The sequence below is a fragment of the Apteryx rowi genome, unplaced genomic scaffold (genome assembly GCF_003343035.1).
Source record: "Apteryx rowi isolate R43461 unplaced genomic scaffold, aptRow1 scaffold_184, whole genome shotgun sequence".
NCBI lineage: Eukaryota > Metazoa > Chordata > Aves > Apterygiformes > Apterygidae > Apteryx > Apteryx rowi.
The window spans coordinates 805662-830502 of record NW_020448130.1 but is presented as its reverse complement, the minus strand read 5'-3'; the positions used below and the strand labels follow the sequence as shown (position 1 = coordinate 830502).

General features: G+C 36.1%; 1 protein-coding gene across 1 annotated transcript in view; it reads left to right on the top strand.

Moving 5' to 3' along the window:
- Positions 1 to 24841, top strand: part of SLC26A7 (solute carrier family 26 member 7) — a 74929-nt gene that overhangs the window by 26480 nt on the left and 23608 nt on the right. Inside the window, exons 4-10 of the mRNA XM_026061741.1 lie at positions 7402 to 7566; positions 14343 to 14495; positions 15909 to 15991; positions 17628 to 17775; positions 19639 to 19752; positions 23181 to 23258; positions 24544 to 24639. Of these exons, the coding sequence (XP_025917526.1) occupies positions 7402 to 7566; positions 14343 to 14495; positions 15909 to 15991; positions 17628 to 17775; positions 19639 to 19752; positions 23181 to 23258; positions 24544 to 24639 (837 nt within the window). The remainder of the gene's footprint in view (positions 1 to 7401; positions 7567 to 14342; positions 14496 to 15908; positions 15992 to 17627; positions 17776 to 19638; positions 19753 to 23180; positions 23259 to 24543; positions 24640 to 24841) is intronic.

Here is a 24841-nt window from a genome sequence, read left to right as displayed (position 1 = left end):
GTAGGGCTGACAGGGAATTGTGCCAAGCATATGCAACAGCACCTGGGCTCCTATCCTGCTTCAGTAATGTCACTTTCAGTAGAATCATACTAATACAACCCCTACTTGTAGTGCTGCCACTAGTGTTTTATGCAAGTCTGATGGTTACAGCATTTGCCTAAAACATGGAGACTAGATTGAAATATTTATTTCCCGTAACTCAGAAGAGTGCCTTAAAGCTAGAGATCAGGGATATTCCAGTGGAACTCTGGACCAAAGCTGTGTTTAAATTTTATTTAGAAGTTGCCATTGACCCAGACGTTGTTAAGTGCGAGAATCTGTACTTCTTGTCATGATTCCAGTCTCCTGGCTAGCAGTTACTGCACTTCCCAGTGAAGGTGACAGGGCGATTCTTGCTGGTAACAGAGAGCTAAGTCAGTGATCTGATTCCACTTATCAGATTAAAGTAAAAATTAATGAATAGCCCCAGATTAGCTGTGTTATTCTGGGACAGGAGGAATATTATGATGTATTTTGGGGAAACAGTTTTCTGTTGAAGTTGTCCTGAAATACAACAAGAAGTGAAATTGTCATGTTCCGTACTCTAGTTGGGAAGTACTCATCTGGGAAGGGAGCAGAGTGGGGTTCTGGGGTTGATCCATAAAACTGTTTCTCTATATCAAAAAAAGAAGTATAAAACGCAGTGTTCTAGCCAGTCTATTACACAAAAAACAGCAGATGCTATGACTGTTCCATTCCTTTGCCCAGTTTCCACAGAAGGGATGCAATGTCCTGCTCCAAAATAGCTGGTTACTTCTCAGTAGAGGGAGATAAAGACTTGAACCTCCTTGACAAGAAAAGTGATTTGATACTGTTTTTCCAGTAGAATGGCTAAGTTCTCTAAGCAGCAAATAATGCTAAAGAAAAAAAGACAAAAAAGAAAAAAAGTGATTCAGAGAGGGAAGGCCAAAGGAAAAGCTACATTTTTGAGCAAAACTGCTGGTGGCTGCTTTGTCTTTTGTGAAGAACATAACTGCGCATTTGTGGGCTAGGTAAGCTCTGAGTAAGCTGGCTGAGCCCTTCAGGGAATGCAGGCTCTGTGCATCTCAGTGGGATTTAGATATCAAGTAAATTTAGAGCTACTTCGTGATGATCAGACAGAAATAGGTGAAGATTGTGAGTTCTTAACTTTTTGGTTAGCTGCCTAATTTTTTTTCAAGTAATTAATTTTAGATTCCAAACCACTTTTTAAATCTAATGTTTGAGGGAGTATTCATAAAAGAGGGAAGATATTTGATTGAGGTCCAAAACTGGATATACAAAAAAGTAGAGACTATCTTCAGAGGCGCTCTCATGAAGATAGCATGGAATTAAAAGAGAAGATAAGTAAACATAAAATAAAATCTTTAATTACCACATGCATTTAATTTGTATTCATATAGACTATTTCATTTTTAGAAGCAGAATGGAAGATATAATACATATTTTTATGTGTATATAATTGCAACTCTATAAAGATAAACAGTGCATGTGAAACTAACCAAGTTAATGGAATTATTTCCTGCTATTAAAAAGGATTTCCCCTCACCCCCAGGTTTTGGGCCAGCATTACTGTGCTCTATACCAGTTAAATTGATATACGAAAACTGAAAGGTTCAGTAGTTCATAGTGGAAAGATCATACAATTAATTTGATGCAAAATATTCTAGAAAAGAAACAAAAATGTCCTCAGAGGTATTGGTGGGGCAGGGAAATGAGAGAATGAAACAAACTGGAAGGATTTTGTAATTAGAATTTGATGATGCCTTTATAGCATCAAAAATTCCTAAAAAAAATGCTGGGTAAGATTTTTTTTTTCCTGTTAGTATTCTGATAATTACATGAATATATGTGTCTGTACTAAACAAAAAATGGAAATATGATAAATGGAAATTTAGCATTAAATAATAGAGGAAATGCTGAATAAATAGAGGAAAGCTACTTGCTGTTGGGAGTAAGGAAAAGCAATTTTGATGCTAGAAAAAAGTAAGTTAGGAACTGCTTATCTGGAGAACATATTTAGACGGTTTGTTATCAGCTTTCCTAGTAAAGAAGGAACACATTTAAATATGCACTGTGTTTTTATAAGGCTAATATTCTTATTCAGTAGTTTGTTTACTTGTGGGGAAAATTATGCTGCACTATTCTATGTTATATGTAGTTCTTTATGAACTACAAACAAAAGGGTTTACTATACAGTGATAATCAGGGAAAGAGTTTCTTTTCTATCACAGTGGAAAGCTTTGGTTAATAGCTTCTCATAGGCAGATATTCTGTATCTTAAAAAGGAAAACTAGGCTGGGTGGGAGTCCTGGTTTCCACAATTACAGTAAGATGTACTGCATGTTAGTCCAGAAAGGCCATTGAAAGATGTCTTTTCCAGGTCCTGGAGGGAGAAAAGCTCTCTTCACGCACCATCAGAAGCTAAAAAATGTTTCCTGAAGAGCTGTAATTCAAAAGACCAAAGGCTACCAATTAATGTCTATTGAAACAGATAGAAAAGAATTTTGGAGACTCAGCCAAGCTGACCTCTGTATGTGTATGGCTATTGGTCTTCAGAACTTCCTTAGATGCCTTTACCTTTGCAACCTCTTATTTTGAGATAACAGATGCAAAATAGTAAAGGAGATGCTTACAGTCTATACCTCTGCCTTCCAAGAGATATTCCCTGTGGCTGACCTAGTGTCCTTAGTCTGTGCAGAGAATGATCCTGAAAGACAACCACTAGTTATACTTTTTGTTCTGTTGAAGGTTCAGAAGAAGCAACACCTTCCAGCATGCGCAGTTCTGAACGTTTTAAAATCCATGTTCCAAAATGCAATTCATGCAACAGGTATCATAATATCAGACTTTCAGCTGCTGTGGACAGAAAGTTTGATATTACTGATTTCCAAAGAGCCTGTTGTGTGATTAAAATTTTTACTGGCTAGAAAGTTATATTGGCAACACAGTGGGAGTGGAATTTTAACAATAATAAACTGAGCTCGTCGTCATGGGAAGAAAGTATTGCAAGTGGACAAGAACCAAAAGGGCTTGAACTACTGAACAAAGAAGGGTTTGCTTTTACAATTACTCATTTCTCTTCTCCTGGCTAGTTCTTCATCATCATCTTTATTTGACAGGGTAAAATTATGGACAAGTAAAGACAGCTGTAAGAAAAGATACCATTTGCATCACCTTTCTCCCATTCTCACCTTTGCTTTCCACTTTTATCTATAGGTGCTTTCTTTTCACTTTTTTCTTTTTTGGTAATCCCATCTTCCTCTACTTCAGAGTTCTGTCTAATCACTTGGTGTTATAATTTATTTCCATGGTTTTCTCTCCCATACCGTGCATTTGCTCTCCTTAACTTTCCCCTGTAGTTTGTTTTTTCCTTTCTCTGGAGCCTCCTTCTGATTTCATTCATATGAATTTCATCAGCAATGTAAATCTGGTGAAACCAAAATTCATCTAAAGAAATTTATTTCTTCCTAATGAGACTTTTTGTATGAGGAGATGTACTGAAAAAGCTGCACAAAGAAACTAGAGCCATGCACCTTTCAAATAATTTTTTAACTGTGATTGTTCTTTCTCTGAAATATTCCCTTATTCCCTAGGAATTAAATTCTTGAAAAATGAAAAATGATGGAGACACTCCTAAAATATGTGATTTTTTTTTCCATATACAGTTTTAGTAAAGACCAGTATTAGTACAAACAAATAAAAAAACCTTTTCTTTTGGCAGTATTCTGTATATTATTTTCGTTGTTCTGACTCTTCAACTGTCAGTTTCTTCTACTGTTTATGTACATCACCAAGGAAGAAAAATCATATGGTATATCAGAAAATAAGATTGGAAACCTACAAAAAGGAGCATCAGGACCACAGAAAAGATATAGTAGATGAAATAATTGAAAATTTGTTTAAGAATATTGAACGTCCTTCTACATTTTGATTATCGCTCAGAGAGTGAAAGATTTTATGACATGGTGCAATGTGATGCAATTTGGTGCTGTCAGCTCAGCTTAGTCTCAGACAACGTTTATCCAAAAAGCAGTGGTCACCAAGCTGTGGACTGTATGTCTGTTCCCCAACATGGTGTGGTAACTTGAGAGTTGATCCAGGACCGTATAAATACTAACTATATTGAGTATATCTGTCAAGAAGACTCACATGCAACTAGATTCAAGGGGCTTGTTTCAGAAGAACTTTTTTCCCCCTGTTCATCTAAACAGTTTCTGTACGTTACTAACGTTGCAAGGACAGCAGGAAAGTCCCATGCCTACTCATGCTGAGAATCACACCCTCCTCCCCACGTTTTCTGTCCTGGCAGCTTCCTTGTCAGATCTTCACTATGGAAGACATAGGGACACACATTTAGTTTATTTAACTACAATGTAAATAAAAAGTAGGACACAAATGCTGATGAAGCCTTGCCTTTGTTTCTGGAAATCCAGAGTTATCATCTTCTACATTAAAAGACCATGTGTGGAGACCAGCATAGGCTTCTGCTTGTTTAACTGAGTGGCTACATAAATAGTATATCTGAAATCCTGGTTTTGATGTATGTCATGGAACCCATATATGAACAAACAATAAAAAACATTTTTAACTGTGACCTTTTATTTAATACCTGTGAAGGAGGGTCACTTTTACTTCCAAAATGCTGAAGATTTAAAGTAAAAAATAATCTCAGTATAAAGTAAATGTGAGGATGATGCTGAAGTGACTTCTTTCTGACACCAACTTGCTAAGTTCTTGAGTCATGACACCATTTCCCATAATTCACAATAACAGTTTTCTCTGAAATACTAATATTAACTAATATTTCTCTGTGATATTAGGTACTTCACAAAATTGTCACTGTGGCTTACTGCTACATAAACCTCCACCTCATTCTCTGGAAACTAAACTATTATACATTTAGAAATTTCATATCTATAGACTACAAACTGATCTTAGGAAAAAAAAAACTCACTAGTGAAGGGAGAATTTGCTTCTTATTGAACCTTGCTATGGTGAACAATGTTTCAAACATATGAATAAGCACACTATTAGAAGAAACAGCTAAACAAATTATCTGAAGTTGGTAATTATCAGTTTTAGGCCTGACAAACTGAATTACTACTCACTCTGGGTATAACAGTAATTATCATTATCGAGGTCCAATCTTGAACAGCAATCAATGTTCCGATTGTTCATAGTATGGAGCAGTTTGCATGCTATTAGCAGAAATACAGGAAAAAAAATCTCAGATTTGATCTCTCAGATGGAATAGGTAATTGCTCACTAAAGGTTTATCTGGTAAATTAAAAGCTATTCAGTCTGGTATTTTTGTTTCTTCTATGCTATTATAGTTGCAGCTCACTGCATACAGGTGAGATTTATGGTGAAAAACAATGGCATTCAGGCCTAAGGAATGACAACATTTGAAAAAACATCATTGCTTTAGTTTAAAAAGAAAACAAAACAAAGGAAACTGTAATATATTGCAAAAGGATGATATTTAATATGGAAAGCACAAAATAGTCCTCACAGAAAGCATTAATTTAAACAACACTCAGCCAAAAGCATGTAAGTTTTCAGACAGAAGAACAGCAAATACAAAAGACTGTAAAAGGAAGAAACCACTTTTTACCTAATGAGTGTCCAGAACTCATTGTAGTGGGATATAATTTGAGTAACTTAATATGGTTCAAAAAAGGATTAAGTGTTAAGCAAACTACAGTAGTGTCTGTAGGTATGTAACAACCTTGTTCAAAGAAATAAGAAGAATTGTTAAATCTCATTCTTCAGAGGAAAAAGTGATTGCAGTCTGGGATCAGGGGAGAAAATGCAGTAGTACACATAATACTTTTTGTATTTGTCGTTTATTCCTCTGAAGCATCTACCATAGTTGTAAACAGATTCCTGGATTAAAGAAGAGTATTATTCTTTCATTATATGCTTATAATCTGAAATAACTTCCATAAAGTTGTAACAAAGGTGAAATAATCTTCAAGGTAGAGCATAGCTGGGCCAAAGTCTACTCCTTGTTCTAGAGGTGAAATCCAGTTCATATATGGGATTGTGTTTATGAAATCAGATGTTGAATTTGTCTTCCTGTTTTAAATTTTCTGATTGTATGCAGATATTCTAAGTTATTTCAAGTTTTTCCCAAATGTATAGTAATTTGATTTTAAAGGTCTTTAAAATATTTTACTTTTACTCTAACTTTATAAAATTTGTTTATACAGAACAAACAACTATATAAACATCCTTGTTTCTCAGTAAGGAAAAAAAGTATTTTATATTCCCTGTGATCTGAAGCAACTTTTGTAGCTCCCTTCCCCGAACACCTGCAAAACCAGAAACCTCAAAGTATGAAGCTGATATAACTAGAGGCACTGGATGCTTGACTGTGGTGATACTTGACACATTTGATATGATATTGTAGCATGGGAGCACCAAGTGTTGTGGTATACAAAACCCTATGCAGGGGATCAGTGGATATCAGGAGACTATGGGTAGGCCTTCCCTCTTTTCCCCTTTTTCTCCACTGTCACTGCTGGGGAAACTTGCCCTCCTCCATCAGCATGCTTGTCCCACCGTCCCCGTGGGACGAGCTGGCCCCACAAGTCAGCAGTTCTGCCTGGGATCTGTCCTGGGGAAAGAGAGCATCATTGCTGGCCCAGAGGAGACCTGGTGGTGCACGAGCTGCCTCCAGCTTCTCCGTCACTGGAGGAGCAAAGGAGCTGTGTGATTGCATGGGACCAGGAAACCAAAGGCACAGAGGTCTGGAGCAGGGCTGAGCTTGCATCTCAGTAGTTGTTTTAGCACCTAATGAGTTTGGTACCTGTTGAAACTACACGCATTGGGAATCATTATACTGTCACAATACCTATATATTGCCAATAAATAAGCTGGACCAAGATGTAGCCCTTTGTTTAGTCAAGCTGAATATCAGTGTAATGAAAGGCATGTTAGCACCACCCTCACCTTTCTCAGACCTTACTGATTCAGCTCTTAGTCACTTACTATTTTAGGTAGTCTGATCATGCATTGGGAGAATATGAATTCTTTACTTTATGTTGCTCTGATTAGCTGATTTTTTATACTCTTTATTGTGCTCACATATTTGAGCAGGAGAAAACAATAAGTGTTGCATATGGTAGTTTCTCTGAATCTGATTTTGTAACTTAACAAATACTTGAATCTGGGAAACCAGTGAGGTGAACAAGGTAGCATAGGTACACCCACAAAAGTTCAATGTGTTCCGTTTTAAGCTTTATTCATTCTTCGGAAGACTTCTGTATTTTATGCTGATTTATCTTACAGTTTATTAAGAAGATTCTGTCTCATTGCCCTACCATCAGGCCGCCGCATTTTGTTGTAATTGCTGATATACATACCTTTGGTTTTTAGGTAGCGATGTTTCTGCTGCACTTGGGCAGTGCCACCTTCTTGCTAACAGAACCAGTGATAAGTGCAATGACAACAGGAGCAGCTACACATGTTGTGACTTCGCAAGTGAAGCATCTGCTGGGAATGAAAATGCCATACATATCAGGACCACTGGGAATTTTTCATGTGAGTTCAGCAAAAGCAATGGGTCATTTCATTAGCTAACATTTTCTTCAGTAACTATGCTCTTTTGCTATATACATGGGAGGAATTTGTTATGAATATGTGAATGAAGAGAAGATACAATACTAAAATCTTCATCTTTCTAGTTCCATTTGTAAGAATAGGCTAGGAAAACTGGATGAAAAATTAGCAGGACTGGGTCTTATTTTGAAATGATATAGTAGCCAATTTAGAGTAGGTGTGTGGTACAGCATTAGTAATTCCATTCATCAGCCCGAGGAATTACAAACATTATACACTTATATAGAGAACCTGTATGTGGAGATTCTTTTTAGAACAGTTTGTGGGAGGGAGCCTGATATATTACAAATGTTATTCTAAACATATTTCCTTTATACTCTGCTGAATGTAACCTGGCCATCATTGTGGTAAAAGGATTTGTGGATCTCCCATTTATCCACGTTTATTCTCTAAGATAACTTTCTCTAGCAAACTCTAAGTTCAGGTGTTGTGAGCATAATCTCTTAACAGAAGCATTAACTGTATTATAATAGTATCTGTCAAAATGATATTTTCCTCATTATAAAATTATATTTACTTGCTAAGGTGATATTTACAATCAACTGATAGTAATTAGCGAGTTGGTTACCAGATCTAGTTAGTCACTGAATTAGGACACCTTATTTAAAAATACACACCATATTTTCTTGCATTACTCTACTATTTTATTTTTCCCCATTATTTTTGGAAATTCGTTAACATGAACTCTGTGATAAGAAGGTGTTACTTTTTAGAATTTCTTTATAATATTTTCTATAGTATGTAATACCTTATATGGAGATTCCATTGGTAAGTTTTTTACAGGACTAATATATTAATGAGAATTAGGGACATGTAATAAACACAATATGTTGTGAGTATATAGCTAAAAATGTCATAGCCATTTTTATAAGCAGTTAGTTTATCTTTGACACTATTAGAAATGATTCATCATATATTAAAATATCTGTTAAGCCTTTAAAAAACTGTTCATAAATATATCTTGATATAAAATATAACCACCCTTTTTTCATGTTGTTTCCATGGAGACTATACTTACATAAAGGAATATTGTCATCTTGTAGAGATGACTAGTGTTAAGTACGGCAGCCAAGACAATCAAAACATACATTATGAGCAATAATAAAGAACAGCAGTGATAAAAGGAAATATTTCCATGTTGGTGTGCTGATGATATCATAAATGAGGTCATCCAAATCCTCTGAAGAAAATATATTCCCATATCTCTTGTATTTTTTTATATATCTGAAACAAGATTTTGCCTTTCACTTCACTTTTGAAATCAAGCCCCTTTGAACAGTTTCCAAAGACAAATTTTCTTGACTTTTTTAAGGTTCTGAATTGTTCTGTAGACTTGTGTAAAAACAAATAAAAAAAATCCAACCTCCCCATGCAACTTAAAAGAATAATAAATAATGTATCTAGAAGGGAAAATTGTACCATACAAGTATTTTAAAAAGATTTCTTGTGTCTGTTCAGACTTACAGATTGCTTTAATAAGGTCCAGTACCTCAGTCAGAAGGACCAGATAATGATTTTGTCAATCATTGTTTCTGTGGTGGTAGTTTTATGTTAAAACTGTACTAATTAGATGTAGGTTATTGTTCATACACAACTAGAGAGTAAAAGGCAAATTTGGCATCATCTCTCTCAATGTATTCTTTACTGCAAATTAATGAAATCCAAAGAGTGGTATTTTTGCTTTTATTTTTTATATTTCTCCACTCCCAACCACCTCCCACTCACAAAACCTATTTTTTTGCCTCAGGCAGCCTTTGAGCATGCAAGGCAAGATGTTAATAAAGTGTGATAAGAGASGTGAAAGTAAAGCAAGCCAATGAAGCCTAGTCTTTTATAGCAAGTGAGATCACAATTAAATATGTAAAAATGAGCTTTATATGTGGAGAACAAATCTATCACAGTGGCACTGAGCCTATGGGATTTTTCTGTTTAAACATAGTTTTTGTAATTTATTAAATTTAATTTTCCATATGTGCAGTTTGTAACACTGCAATTAAGCTGCACATTGCATCTTCAGCTGAGATTTTACACAAAGGAACCTCAAGGCAGGCAGGAGGATATATGTCAAAGGTGAAGAAGAGAAATGGTTAGGGAAGAACACATTTGAAGTGTAATTTTTGCAAGGAACAGCTTAGAGAAAAGCTGTCATCATGATTTACTTAGTATCTGAAGACAGAAAAACATATATTTGCCATTTATCCACGTTTAGACATATTTATCTTTCCACAAGTTTCTGAGAAAATCCAGCACTACAAGATGAACCTCTGCAACTAGCAAACCTACTTTGCAGAAGAAGGGGTCCTTTGTGATTGTGTTGCAAATTTGTTGCAAAATCCTTGTGGTTGTGTTGCAAGTCAGCTGAAAAAAAATCTTCACGTTCCCAGTATCATCCCTTCTTTTTTTAGTTTGTTCCCTATACAGTTCATAGTAGTAGCTGGTGCTTTTTTCTCCACAGCGCATTGTATTTGCTGGACAATCTTCAATCACTAGGAAACACTTTTCAAAATGTAATAAGGTCATCTACTCTTAAATTGTATTTGTTGCATACAGTTCTTTTAATCAATTTCTTGCTTTTATTTCTTCTTCTGTTTGCTTCAACATCTATACTCATTTGTGGAACTAATCTTTTGGGTTTTCATGTATACATTTTAAAAAAGAACTCAGAGGAGTTCATTAATGGATCATGATAGACATCCTTTCTAGAATATAAACCACTACAGTGTACATTGTTACCCTGTGAAAGTACGCGAAAATATAGCGGAACTCAAGGCCAGTAATTTCCCAGGAAAATAGTAAAACTTCAGTGACATTCAGCATCTGTATATATATATGTGTGCAAAGTCAGAAAATTGCTTTTTCCACATATTTGCAGATTGACACCAAGATCACTGAAATGTTCGCTGATTCCTCAAATATTGCCATGTCATTTCCATTAAAAACCTTTACACAAAACTAGCAATAAAATATTAAAAAAACTATGAGACAACCAGCTCAACTAGTATGTCTACCTCTTTTATTGTATCTTTTATTTTTGATAATTATGTAATGACATGAATAATTACTTTGTACACTGCAATATCAACCTAAGCCCTGCTGCAGAATTTATAAATTATTACAATAAGTGCATCATCAGATGATGAACTTGAGTATGTAAAATATTAAATTCATAATGATGTTTGTGAAGAAAACATTCATGAACATTCATTTAAGAAATACCCATTCAAACATCCTGGATCAGTGTTTTTACAAGCCTGAGTTTGAAGAGCTTATATTTAGTATTTACATTTTCACCTTTGATGAATACAGTAACTGAATGGATAGTATGACACGTGAACTGCATAATATACAGATAGTTATAACATTTGTTAACTGCATATTTAGCTTTGCCAGTCATATTATGAAGTGGGTGTTTTTAGGTTTTCAGAGAACGACTATCTGGGAGTAGAGTAGTCAGCAGAAGCTATTTAGTCTGATGTTGTCAATGATTTAATATTTATGTATTACTGCCAGGTTTGTTTCAGTGCACAACAAACACTGATATTTCCGATAGCTTCTTTAGAAATGTGGTCCTTTGGGGACAGGGATGTCAGTGCTACTGAACTCATGTGAGCTATGTAATGCTAGTAAACCTGTACTTATTGTCTGATGTAGGGTGCATATTATAGGGCGTGATTTGAACAGAAACACCAAAGAAAACAGTAGGTTGTTTTTATAAAAGTGTTTGTTACAAAGTCTGATAGAGCTACCACAAAAGTCTAGAAGATTTGGCTATATATTTAAAAAAAAATAAACAGAAGAAATAGTTGCTTCCTTTTATTCAATTTGTAAAGAAAGAAAGAATTTCTAAAACTTTTCCTTTTTTCTTTAGTAATCCTTCATTAACATTATATTGGTTCTCCCAAGCTTAAGTCTTAATTTGTCAGGAAAAATTAAATTCAATACTATAGACATGAATAGCTAATGCTGACACTTCAACGGACACTATTAGTTTCAAAAAAGCCGATAGCCCTCTGATTTCCATGATCAGGAATCAATTGATTTCTTCCCTTTCTTACCACTATATCTTAGACCTAGCTTAGCCATTGGTGAGTTTTTGGGCAATCTGCAATATAGTTTTCCAGATTGCCTTCTTTTGTTCTAATTAATCACAGCTTCTGCTTGGCACTAAGCTAAGCCCTGTGCTCTCTCGAAAATATATTATTGGAAAATTATGGGTGTAGAGAATAGTCCCAGGCCACTCAGGATACAATCCACATTATGTCATTACAGTGGGCAAATATGTGGTTAAAAACTGTAGTTTGATTACTATTCTTTAGATTTATGACATATATAGATCATATTATTAACAAAGATCAGTCAATAATTTCTGAATTGATTTTAAAATGCTTTTCCAGCTTCCAAGAAACATTTGTGCTGTGTTATGCTATATGTTCTTAATCTAAATTTAAAAACTAATTTTCAAAGGACTGGATTCCCTTTCTTTCTCCCTCTTTACTAAGAAAATTATATTTCTTATTTTTTTCTGCAACTCTTTTTGTAGAATTTTATTGTTTTTTTCATAATAGAATATGAAAATATTCTTAGAAAGGGTGAGGGAGGAAAATCAGGAAGTACTTTGTTATTTACTCATTCTGCAAAATGAGCATTGTCTCTTCAAAGAAGGACAGAATCGAAGCAGTGGAAAAAATCTTTTATCATCATATTGACCAGCCTTCTGGTAGTACAGGGTTGTTTCCTAACATAATTTTTCTAGTACTTTCTCCTGTCTAGTATAAATATCCATATTTAAGCTCCAAACTTTCAAATCTTGTTACTGTTATAAATTTATCTGAAAATAGATTCTCTGGTGTAGAAAATTATTAATCTCTGTTTTGACAAAACTAGAAGCCTCACTTTTCATGTATTTTAGGGATCTTAGTTTTTGCTACAGAAAACACAGACCTCAGTTGCTTGATTTGATTATTATTAATGTTGTGGTTTAAAAAGAAGCTATTTGCAACGCAATCTAAATCTGCAGCCAAGATTTTAATTTCCTCTCCCTATACAGTTTGAATTTCAGCCTACACAATAGTTCTGAAAACCTTAATCAGAATTCAAGTGACTGAGCCTACCTTGTTTTTTCCCCTGCAGCTTTAGTAAGCACAAGTATTATGTCCAAGTTGATGTCTCTTGGTTCCTCTAGGCAATAGACCATTTCTATTACTCATGAGGCATGAAAGTACCTCGTGATAGGCATATAACTTTTTCTCTATTTCCTGGGCAGAATTTACCTCCAAGTTTCTTCAGCTCTCCTAAACATTCCAGTGAACTTGCAAATTTTTTCATTATTTTCTGTTACTCTGTTCTCATACTGATTTATACCTTGTTTTCTGGATCCTCAGATTCAGAAAAGAACTAAAATTGCAGTTTTCCTGTACCATAACGATGTGGTTCCAAGCCTGCAGAAGCTCAGTGATTTCTGAACTGTGCAATGAAGTGGTGGTGAACTCTATTGATAACTGAGTGATCCATGCTGGAGTAAAGGAAAAAACATTCTTCTGAACCTACCTATATGCTTAGAATATTTTATTAATCATCATAGATCCCTTTTATTCGTCATCATAAGTCTTTCTATTCCTATTCCATATTTCTGTTCTTATCCCATAGGTTCCTTATATTCAGCCCCCTAGTTCCTTCCTTCAGCTTAGGTCCAACTGTACTGTTCTGGCCATGTTTTAGCTCCTGTTGCATAGTTCCTTAACCTTGTAATGCTAAGGGCCTCCCATCTGCAGCTCCCCGTTTTCTCCTCTCCTTTCCCTCCTCTGTCTCTCTCAGCGCTGCAGTCTGCCTTTCACTTGCAGCTCTGCAGCCTTTCTGCCCCGTCCCGGAGCCTGCTGTGGCACTACTTTTAACCTTGCGGCCCAAAGCACTCTTACTCTCACAGCCAGGCACCCACAGATTCCCACGCACGGTTATGAAGTGTTTCCCCTGGGAAGCAGTTGCCACTGATGTGTGAATCATCCTTTTTCCCTCCACCCTCTTTTTACCACTTGCTCTGAGCACTATTAGCGTAATGAGCAGGAGTATTTGGGTGGACTCCCAGCTGCATTGACCCTCAAGAGGATGATTGTCTGGGGAGATAGTGTCACTTCTCTTCCCAACCATCGACTGTGGCATTTTCTCTTTCTCTTTTCTTTCTTTCGCTCTTTTTTCTCTCTCCCCCTCCCTTTATAGCTTTTTAAAATTTTTTCCCCCAAAGTAACTTTTACTGTTAGAGTCAATGTATGTCATGAGGTACAGGGACTGAAAATAAATTTTTGTGCATGTAAGCCTCCCTCAACATCTTTTGTGCAACACTTGTTCATCTCACTGAATTTAATGAAACTGAGAAAGAAAAGGATAAATGTTGGATTTACTGCAATTTTCCTGCTTGCTTCTACCAATAGAAATTTATAGTATTCTTTATATACCAATATTCACTACATTTTGAGAGTTTTTCAAAAGTCCATAGTATTTTAGCTATAGAAAATTGATGATTTTCTTGCCTGCAAAATGTTAAATGAATGCCATTACTCAGCTCCTGAGTATTGATTCAGCCCTCAAGGATAATTCTAGATGTCTGATATGGTTCAGAATGTGCCGTAACATGGAATGATGTGCCAGAGTGATGTACTTCGTGATCTGTGATTGTTGTTTGTTTTTCATTTCAATCACCGTAGATTTATGCCTACATATTTGAGAATATCAGATCAGTTCAACTAGAGGCTTTGCTTCTGTCCCTGCTGAGCATTGTGGTGCTCGTTCTTGTTAAAGAATTGAATGAGAAATTTAAAAGAAACATTAAAGTTGTTCTTCCCATCGATCTAGTTTTGGTAAGTATGAAATCAAAAATCAGCCTTTTTGCTTTACAAGGCTTTCAGTGGTTCAACTAATCTGCTGAAGTTTACTGTGTGGTCTATAGTTACCCACAGCCACACCTGCCATTTATTAAATGGATAGCTAATTTTCATGGCTGTATGTTAAATACAAGAACAGGAAACACTTTAGCTAAATAATTAAGAAAGAAATGACATACGTTCCCAATTTGTAAAATATTTTTCATGTGTTTACTATTTCTTACATAATTGCAAGAACATGAAGCCTAAAAGGTTAAAGCGTAAGAAATTTGAAACAGAAAATGAAAAGTAACCAGCATATATAAACTCCAGGAAAGTCTTATGCGGGATATGTGTGGTTTAGATATTGCTTGTTATTTGTCTGCAACAAAGTTAAGTACCTAAGCTATTGTTTTCTGCAATTTTGCTTGCAGTTTTCCTTTCACATGGCATAGGCTAAACTGAAATTAGCTATAGCGCTGTAAATCCCTACTCTAAAGATTATGCTCTGGTCAAACTACCAGCACCAGGACAGAAATTTTCTCTTTTTCTGAAGATCTCTAACAGAAAATAAACAACTTTGAAGGGCAGGTGCTTTTCAGAGTAGATCATCACAATTACTCTTCTTTTGCTGAAGGAATGATTTACAAAACAAACATTTTTTCATGGATAAAATGCTGGAAAAGAAGGTAGAATGGTTCTGGTCCCCGCTCTAAGATCTGTTTTTGTATTGCCTATTAAACTGGATGAAAGGTACAAGCAAATCTAGGATCGTGGACTGGAACCTGTGACAGTTTGTCTGGAATTTACATATTCATCTCACAAGAAGCAGGCAAAGTGAGTTTGAACCTCCTCAGGGTCAAACTTTCCACTTCCTCAGCAAGATTTCTACCCACTGGAAAATAAATATAAGAGGCAGGCACATCTCCTTCTGCTGTGTTTTGTGCTGAAGTCAGTGCTGCCAGCCTGGATTAGGTGTGCTCAGAGAGCATCAGATGAGTCAGACCACTCAGGACCATCTACRTTATGAATTCCTTTACGTTGTTTGCGTGAATATAAAATGGCAGTAACCTGCGGTGCATGCTGTGCGGAGACATTTTAAGCATGGATTGGCAAAATTCCTATGTCTTTTCAGAGACCTTTACAGATTGCTTTCATAAAGATAGAGCCTCTAAATACCACTGTAGTCCTTCTTCATCCTTCCTTTCTAAATCCATTTTTGCATCCAGATCTTAGCTTCTTTTGCCTCACATCTATATTTCCAAAAAAATTAGTAAAAATACTTCCCTACCTTACTGGATTGATATAAGGACAAATGCATAATCACTTTTGGGTATTGCAGTAATAGGGATCATACGAGAACCTAAAAGTGGTAGAAACTTAATATCTTTTCTGTATTGAATCACACAGATAATCGCTACCTCCGTTGCCTGCTACTACGCTGATATGGAATACGTCTATGGGCTAGAAGTTGTGGGACATATTCCTGAAGGGTAATGTGTTTTTTATTAGCTTGTGGATTTTAAATATGTATACATCTGAGAGCAGCCTATGAAGAGGTCAAAATAGTTTTCTGAAATAACAAATAGCAAAAATCTACCATATTCATTGCAGTCCTCCTCAAATAGTCTCTCACAGTTCAGTCTCACATTAAAAAGGTTTATCTATATAGAAATCATAATAAAAATGCAGACTTTCTTGTACATTTTCATGGTAGTTTCATTATTTTATGGGATAAAAAGTGGGTACTAAATGCTTGATGAAGCTGGTGGATGTATAACAGGAGGGCAGAACATTCTCTGCTGTTTCTGTGGGTTGCCTTGGGTTATTGTAGAGGAAAGGACTTACAGTCAGATAAGGCTTGTAGATTGATACACTTCATTCTTCTCCACTCACTTATACAATAATTTTAGAAAATGTGGTTTCTGAGCAAAAATGAATGATTTAGATATATTTAATCTAGAAGAGAAATCTGATTGGAGGTATGTTGGTCATCTTCATGTATGTATAAGACTATTCTGAAGAGGATGGCAATTATTTTTCTCCATGACCTTGAAGAGAAGGACAAAAAATATTCAGTATAATTAGCTGGAAAGAAAAATTAGGTTAGATATTAAGGAGAATACTCAAACTCTAAGATCAGTAAGGCAGACAGGATAGTACGGCTGTGTGTAATCTCTCTGTTGGAAATTGCAGGGTTTTCCTAAATTTCACAAAATACATTCTAAGCAGTCCAAGACTGAAAGATTGCATGTGTGGAAGCTTGCATCAATAGAAATTACATAAGGGAAGCTGCTGAAACAATTTGAGTTATTTAGGGCAAATTGACTGCTAGGTAGACCTGAAGTTAAAACAAGGTTATGTATTCTTGATACGTATTATATATTGTTAAATTGTATTGGAACAGCTTTAATTAGAAGCTTATTTTCTGTCTAACCTGACATGCTAATATTGTGTAGTGTTGAAAAATACAAGCACAAGTATGGATCCTTCCTAGGTATTTTTAGGCACTTACCTGGAATATCTAATTGCCTTGTCAGTGGAGAGTGTTAGAAACTTTAGGAGTACAATTCTGCTCTTAGGTGGTGTGAGCTCTGGAGACACTGAAGTCTTTTCATGAAGTACAGAGAATGTCTGGGGTGATTTAATTCTTAACAGAGGCATTTCAGTAAGGTGCCAAAAATTAGATGAAATAAATGTGAGCGACTATCCATAACCTACAAAAATACTAAATCATTTAAATTTTAATATTTAAAAAAAACAACTATAAAAAAGAAAAAAATCCAGTAGAATCTCTTTTATTTCCCATTAAAAAGTTAGGGAATGGTTGCTGATTATATTTCTCAGTAGCAGAGCTAATTTACAATGATGCCTTAGTAATTTTTCAAATCAAAATTTATAAATGGGAGACTCCATCTGAGACCATTTCATCTTCCTGTACAAGTTCTCCCCTGCAGTCCTCAAAAGACTGTGATCTTATTTATTTAAAATATTGAAAAAAGTTGCTTTATAAGTATTTAAAAAATTAGCTGCACATACAAAAGTTGTTTCTTTTGTATTTTTACAAATCACAGGTATATTGAGGCTGTGTACAACACTTTGCAAAAAGGACTATCTTTATTTTTACAGGATACCATCACCAAGAGCGCCACCCATGAATGTCCTGCCTGAAGTAGCCATTGAAGCTTTTGGAGTAGCAATGGTTGGTTATGTAGCATCACTAGCTCTAGCCCAAGGCTCTGCTAAAAAGTTTAAGTACACTGTGGATGACAACCAGGTAAAGCTCTTTCTCTTTACTGTCAGAATGCCTTGAAATTGCTTCACCGTTTTGAAAATGTATTATAGATGAATGCCCAGTAGGAAAGGGGAAGTTCCATATGCCATCATGAGGCCTTCCAGTGATTTCAGTAAAAATCAAGTCTTACCCAAATCAGCTCTGCAGAACTTCCTAGTTGGTTGAGTGACTCCTACTGAAGAAGCAAATCCTTCAGGATAATCTCATAATGCTGCATTCAGTGCAGCTAGCAGCCAATTTGGGTGTTCATGTGTTTTTCCAATGTTCTAAGATGCGACACTGCTTCTCCTCTGGCAGCTGAACTATTAAAGCCAGCTAAGATTTTAAATTAGCCACTGATTAAAGGAACAGAGCAGTTCTAAAAGTAAACTACAGCCCCAGGACATATCTGATGTTATAAAATGAGGCTTACGCAAAGTAGAAGTGTCCTCTGAAGCAAAGGTTTATTTGTATAAAAGAAGCAGGGTGAGTTCAGACAGCAGTGCCAAATTTGCAGCCATAGGGTCTTCTTGTACAGAGAGTTCCCCTTTGCAATAGGCGAGCTTAAATAAAAGTGGAATGTTTACTTATGCTGCCTTCCTGCTGGTCATAGAGGGTGGGTAACTTCAAGCCAACTGAAAATCTGTGGAGATAATAATACACCCACTATGGCAAGAAACATTCAATTCTCTAGATTAGGTCCTAGCTGATAATCATGCTGTGTGATTAAAATGCTGTCCCCACCTTTCTGTTAAAGGGTTTGAGATAGATGACATAAAGTTGAATGAAGAACAGTTGGCTCTGCAGCTGGAGGCCTGTTTGAACACCCTGTCAAGACAGTTCAGTTTTGCTTGATCAGTGCAAGTCTTTTGCAAGTCATGGTATCACGCAAAAATGCATTGAAAATATTCTTGTCTACTCAGTTGTCTAAAATTTTTTTCAGAAGGAATATGTTGTGCCGTGAATTTCTATTGATCCTGCAGGGCCATTTTGTATAGGGAGCAGAGGGAAAACGCTTTGTCTGAGTGTGACAGAAGCCTGGCTTTATGATGATAGGCTGTAGGGCTTCAGGGCACTTAATGGAGCACGCACACCTGTAGTTCTTTCACCACCCTTAGAAAATATGTAGCTCAGCCTAATTATTGAGGTGGTGGAATCTATAAGTACTTCTATATCGAGTAATGAAGCAAAGGGCAAAAACAACTACAATAGGACCGACTGGAACCAGGGCAGTCAGTGATGCAAGCAGAGTGCTGCACCATGCCGTGAGGAGTACAGTGGCACTGGGCTGATACAGCTGTGCTGCACTCAGGGGCCATGCATACGCCTCTGCCCTATGGCAGGCAGATGTGCAAGCCAAATAAAGTATATTTGTAATGAAAGATAGCGTATAGTGTAGTATTGCTACCATACTTCACTTTCACTAAAGCATGCTCTAAAAGAAGAAAATCAGTGATTAGCCTTTTCTCAGTAAAGTCATAAGCCAGAAATGATCTGGACCTACTCCAGATGCCACTGCTCCAAACCCCGGGCTGTTAAAATGCAGATGTGGATCAGAATGTAGATGTTTTGGCTGAAGCTCATCTTCAAAAACTAGCAATGTCATTTATTCTGTGAACATAATGTATCTGCTTCAGCTTTCAATGAATCTGGTTCAGCAGCTGTATCATTCAAGTTAAGTCTGAATCATGATACACTGTGTTGGGAGATCTTTTATCCTGTGTATATGTAACATTTTCCCCCCTGAAACATGGCCATTCTTTATCATTGCTGATATTTATGCAGGGAACTCCTTTGCTGGCAAGCAGCATTGAAATGACAGAAAAATAGGAAAAAAACTATGTGTTCTTTTTAACAACTTTGCAGGAGCTTTTGGCTCATGGCCTCAGCAACGTGATTCCTTCATTTTTCTTTTGCATACCAAGTGCTGCAGCGATGGGACGTACGGCACTTTTATATAGTACGGGCGCCAGAACACAGGTAATGAGTTAGACTGAAGTAAGTAGGACAATTAAGGCTGTGATGCCGCTCACTGGAACTTGTACTGATTTATCCGTTGTATTCTTCTATCCTCCCTTTTCCTGTATCCTGGAGAATGACTTTTCACTGTCATTTTTAACAATCTGCATTGAATTACATCTGATCAGCAACTGTCTTGCTAGAAAAGCAAATGGTTCCACTCATTCATTTGTATCTATTTAATTCAATATAAACTTTAGAGTTGGGGGCAGTGAGAAGATTAGTGTTTTGCTTTGTCCTTTCACAGACTGCATGAAACTACAAATAAACCCTTTCAGTTTTATGTGGAATTGTCAGCACTGTAACAAAAGTGCCCTCTAATGGTATTTAACGGATTTAACGGTACATAGTAAACTGAAGGTTTTTTTAAAAAAATCAGCACTTATATTTGAATTTCAAAATGAAGTGAAAATGACCTTAGGAGCTGCTCCTAAAAGAACCAAGTAATCTGCCAACTTCTGCCTCGTGGCATGGTTTATATGTCCTGTCCATCAGTAAGTTTGCTTTGTGCCCACGGAGATGACATTCAGCTTTTTTAGGATAGGTATTAGCTATTTCCTACCATTGGAAACCAAATCCAAAAGTTCTTATTGCAGCAGCTCAGAGAACTGAGCAGTTGAGCATCTGCAACTGAGCAAAATGACCGTTGTGACAGTGTAAGTTTGTTAGCTTTCTGAACCATGCCCGTGAACAGCAGAGAAAACAAACTGTGCAGCTGCGACTTTGGCGTGTGATTGGCCCCTTGTGTGCCCCCCCAGCCAGGACACCTGCGGGCAGCCCCAGGCACCTCCTCTCCTGCCTCTCCCACCTTCCTCAACAACTCCATGTCCATCACGCCCTATAAATATTATGCTCTGAGGAGTTAAGTCACTATTAAATCACATTTGTTCTTTTATGACTGTTGTTCTTGCCTTGTGTAAAGGTTGTATTGCCAGGAAAAAGGTTGTGAGGTATGACTGATGAGAAAGAAGCAGAGTCTGTAAGCACTGATTCTTCTTGACCACAACATGTAATTGTTTCTCATGGAGATGCCACAAGACAAAAAAAATGATATAATGCTTTATTTCAAAGCTCTGCATATTAATTACTTGCTAATTCACCTACACAATACTCTGAACTCAATCAATAGTAGTGAATAATTTATCTTATCTAATAACCATCTTTAAAAAGCATTTATATTCAAATAATTTAGCTACCACTTTATTGGCTATTTCAAGTCTGAGTTGGGTCCAATGTCATACACTGAGCCTTCATCTTTTACGATTACCCGTGCATTTTCCTTCTGTCCAAATTTCAGTCATACTGCGTCATGCTATTTCCAAGGAAGCTTTAGGGTAACCTGAAGGCATAGACAGGTAACCCAAGGCATATGGAGTTGAAGGGAAATGCAAAGTGATGTAAACCATGAATGCTTGGGACTTTGATTTTGAAACTTGCTCAAATTGTTTTCTGTGCTGGATACAAGGGGATCAAAAATCTAGCGATCAGTCACCAACAGGGAGTTTCTTTGGCATAAGAGTATGGATGCAGTATATCTCTGCTTTTTTTATCCTAAGGTATAGGATAGGTGAATTAGAACTTTTTTTTGTCTTCCTTCTTTGGTGATGGAATGTGCAGCTGCTGACCTCTGAGTAGCCTTAGGGCTACTAGCATTGATCTCTGAAAAATTAAGCTACTAGATTCAGTTTTCTGGCACTTGCCAACTTCTGTGACAAACAAAACTGTATCACATGAAAGACTCTGCCCAGTATATCCAAGCACCTTGGCCCTGGAACATAAGCAAAGGCGCTGATAGAAGCTGATATCGTGAACGGAAAAAGAATCTACCAGGGTTTGATGTCAGGGTAGGAAGTACATGGTAAAAATAACAAATATCCACTTGGTTCTATCCAGTGGTTTCTTACTGTAATGCAGTCTGCATGTACAAATTAGAGTTTGTTCATGCATTAACACCATGATAATAATTTGCTATGTAATACGCCTTAAATTCTCTCTCCTGTTTTCTTCTCCTCCTTTTTGGAAAGAAACACATCRACTCAACCTTCTTCTTTGGAGCTGTTTAGGCAGAATGAACAGATGAGAAGAATGTCACTAAGTATTGGTTAGATCACAGGCAAAGAGAAGACCGAAAGGTTGCTTTGAGTACACAGAAAGAAGTCAGTTTAATTTGATACATGTCATGAGGGAAATGTGAAAAGCCTTGAAGAGGCTCTGAGCAGCTCCTTTTTCTCCAAAGACTGTACTTGGATTCAGTGATGTCATTTACTCTTCGCTGCTATCTTTTCCTAGGAGACAACAAAAATGAGGGAGTATCATGGGCTGAAAAGTGTCCTCCAAGCAAAATCAACACTCCCACTTTGGTGGGACGTGGGGAGAGGGAAAAGTTTCTTGTGACTCTACCACCAGATTTTGTGTCCCTTCTGTAAACAGTCCTTCTTGATGGTATTTTTTAAGTAAACCATGGCTTTTCCTAGTGTTTTAACAGCTTGTCTGTTTTTGTTTTTAACAACTTGTCTGTTAAAATGAAACCTAATTATTTTAGTGAAGAAATGTTTTATCAATACAAAATTAAAGTGAGCATCTGTCTACTTATCATCAAAAACCTTCTGTGAATCTGGACTGTATCTTAATGAGGCCTGAAGTACTATACTTTGTAATCAGTAGGGGTTGAGTAGGAGACTGCTATTTTACTGTAGTTTTCCATCAGATTAATATCATCTAATAGTGTGAAGAAAAATTTGACCACACTTGTCTTGATTCATGTTACCTGCATTAAGTATCATTTTTTAATATAAAATTATAATTTGCTACTGCATTTTCTATAAAATACATAGATGCTACCATGAGAATCAGTGATGGTTGCTGACTTAACACAATAGTTTCCTTTTAGCATTGATCCCAGTGAAAGTACAAAGCTTCTCTTGTGCAAAGATAACCACATAGTCCTCTATACAGAATTTTTATTCAATGCTATGACAAAGATCTGCGATCCAGTAGAACATCGGGTACATTACTGTAATGTGTATATTACAGAATGTAATTACAGTGAGTGCTGTGAATATTGTGAAATGAGTTACTGCACACAAATACACAATATTTAATAGCTGATTGTTTAAGTCATGCTGTGGTTTGTGTCTGTATGATGACATCAAGGTCAAACATGAATATTGGTATCAGATACAATATTTTCACTGTAGTTGGCTGAAGGTAATCACCAGAGATTAAAACTGAAATTATATGCATCTGTAATCTGTAGACACATTAATAGCCAGAATCTCCAATATCTTGTTCTTGACTTTGTCAACAATATTTGATTATTAGCACTTTTGACAGATTTTAATTTTTCAGTTAGATTGCATCATGTGCTTTTTTTGTTTATTTGTTTTTAGGTGGCTTGCCTTGTCTCTTGTGCATTAATTCTTGTAGTGATCTATGCAGTTGGACCAATGCTATATTGGATGCCCATGGTACAGTACTTGTCTTCATTTTTAAAGGTTACATCAAACATTTTCTAAAGACTTAATTTCTTTCAGGGGAAGATGGCTCTCCATCTGAAACAGCTCTCTTTCATTTCAATGGCAGTGAGAAAAGCAAGGGTAAAACATATCTCAAAATCACAAAATGTATAGGTTACTGCATAATATATAGAGATTTTATTTATATATATGTAAAATACATATATGTAGATAGATATATAAATATTTTTATATACAGTAACATGTATAGGCTTCCACATAAGTATATAATTAAATATTTCTCTTATCCTTATTTTTGGCATGTTTGTACAAAATGTATCCTATTAATGCAGGTGAAAATTGACAAGGCTTCACCGAAATTAACCAGGATGCTCAAGTTTACTCCAGTAACGAATATGATGTAGGATTTTGCTTGTCAAAGATGCAAAATACATCTACAAAATTATCCAGAACTTCACCATGTTTGCATATGAAATTTTAGCTCAAATGTATTTTAAATTTACTTTGTGCAACTGTATAAATGTCATGTGAGGGCAGAACACTTTTCAAACACAGATCCTTATATAGCTTAATCTAATTGTACAAATTAAGGATACCTGAAGAGAGATGCAGAATATGTCTTTTTTCTTACTATATTGCTTTTCTCCCTCCATTTGTGTATGGATTATATTTAAGTTTTGACTGTTTTATTACAGGTATATTCTTTTTTCATTTTTAAAAACACTTTTCATATGTTGCTTTCTTGATATTCTATTCCTTTCCCATTATGTTTTTTCAGCCTTTCCCGCCTGTGCATTGCGAGTCCGTCGTTCTGTGCTCCTCATGGCTCCAGATGATTTCTTTGTCCCTCTCCTCCACCTTTCCTATTCTGAAACTTATAAATTATCTGAAATCTACCTTAAAGCTCATAGATTCTTTGCTCTAGAGGCCTTTTGTAAGTGACAATGAAGGGGAATTAAAATTCTTCACTCTATAGAAATTCAGTGCTGCTGTGCTTCAGAGTCCCCTGCATTAGGGTAGAATGTTGTTGGTCTGATGATGTGCAGAGAGAGTCAGGACTTCCTGAAGTTTCTGTCCTTTTCTCATGATCTTTCAGGAAGGAAAAATTGGGTTTAATACTCCTGTGTTTGTGTCACAAGGACATCAGTACCCATCCCATACTTGAAACACTAACTCCAGTTTTCTGTAATTAAATTATATTGACTACTGAGTTGGAGAAAAAACCTTTGTTTTCCCTACCAATTCCATAATGGTCTTTTTTTTAATTTCTTCGTAGTGTGTTCTGGCAAGCATTATTGTTGTGGGCTTGAAGGGGATGCTGATGCAGTTCCGTGACTTAAAAAAATATTGGAATGTGGATAAAATAGACTGGGTAAGTGAAACTTAACCTTAGGAGGTTTTCCTGAGAAGCTTTAACAAATACTAAACAAACTTTAATAGTTCTGTGGTCCAAGAAGAGATAAGCACAAGCCATAATTATTAATATTTTTTGTGTGTACTATCAGCTTATTTTCTGTCTCAAAACAACAGTATCTGAAGTGTTAATTGTCTTTATATATAGAAGAGAAATGGAG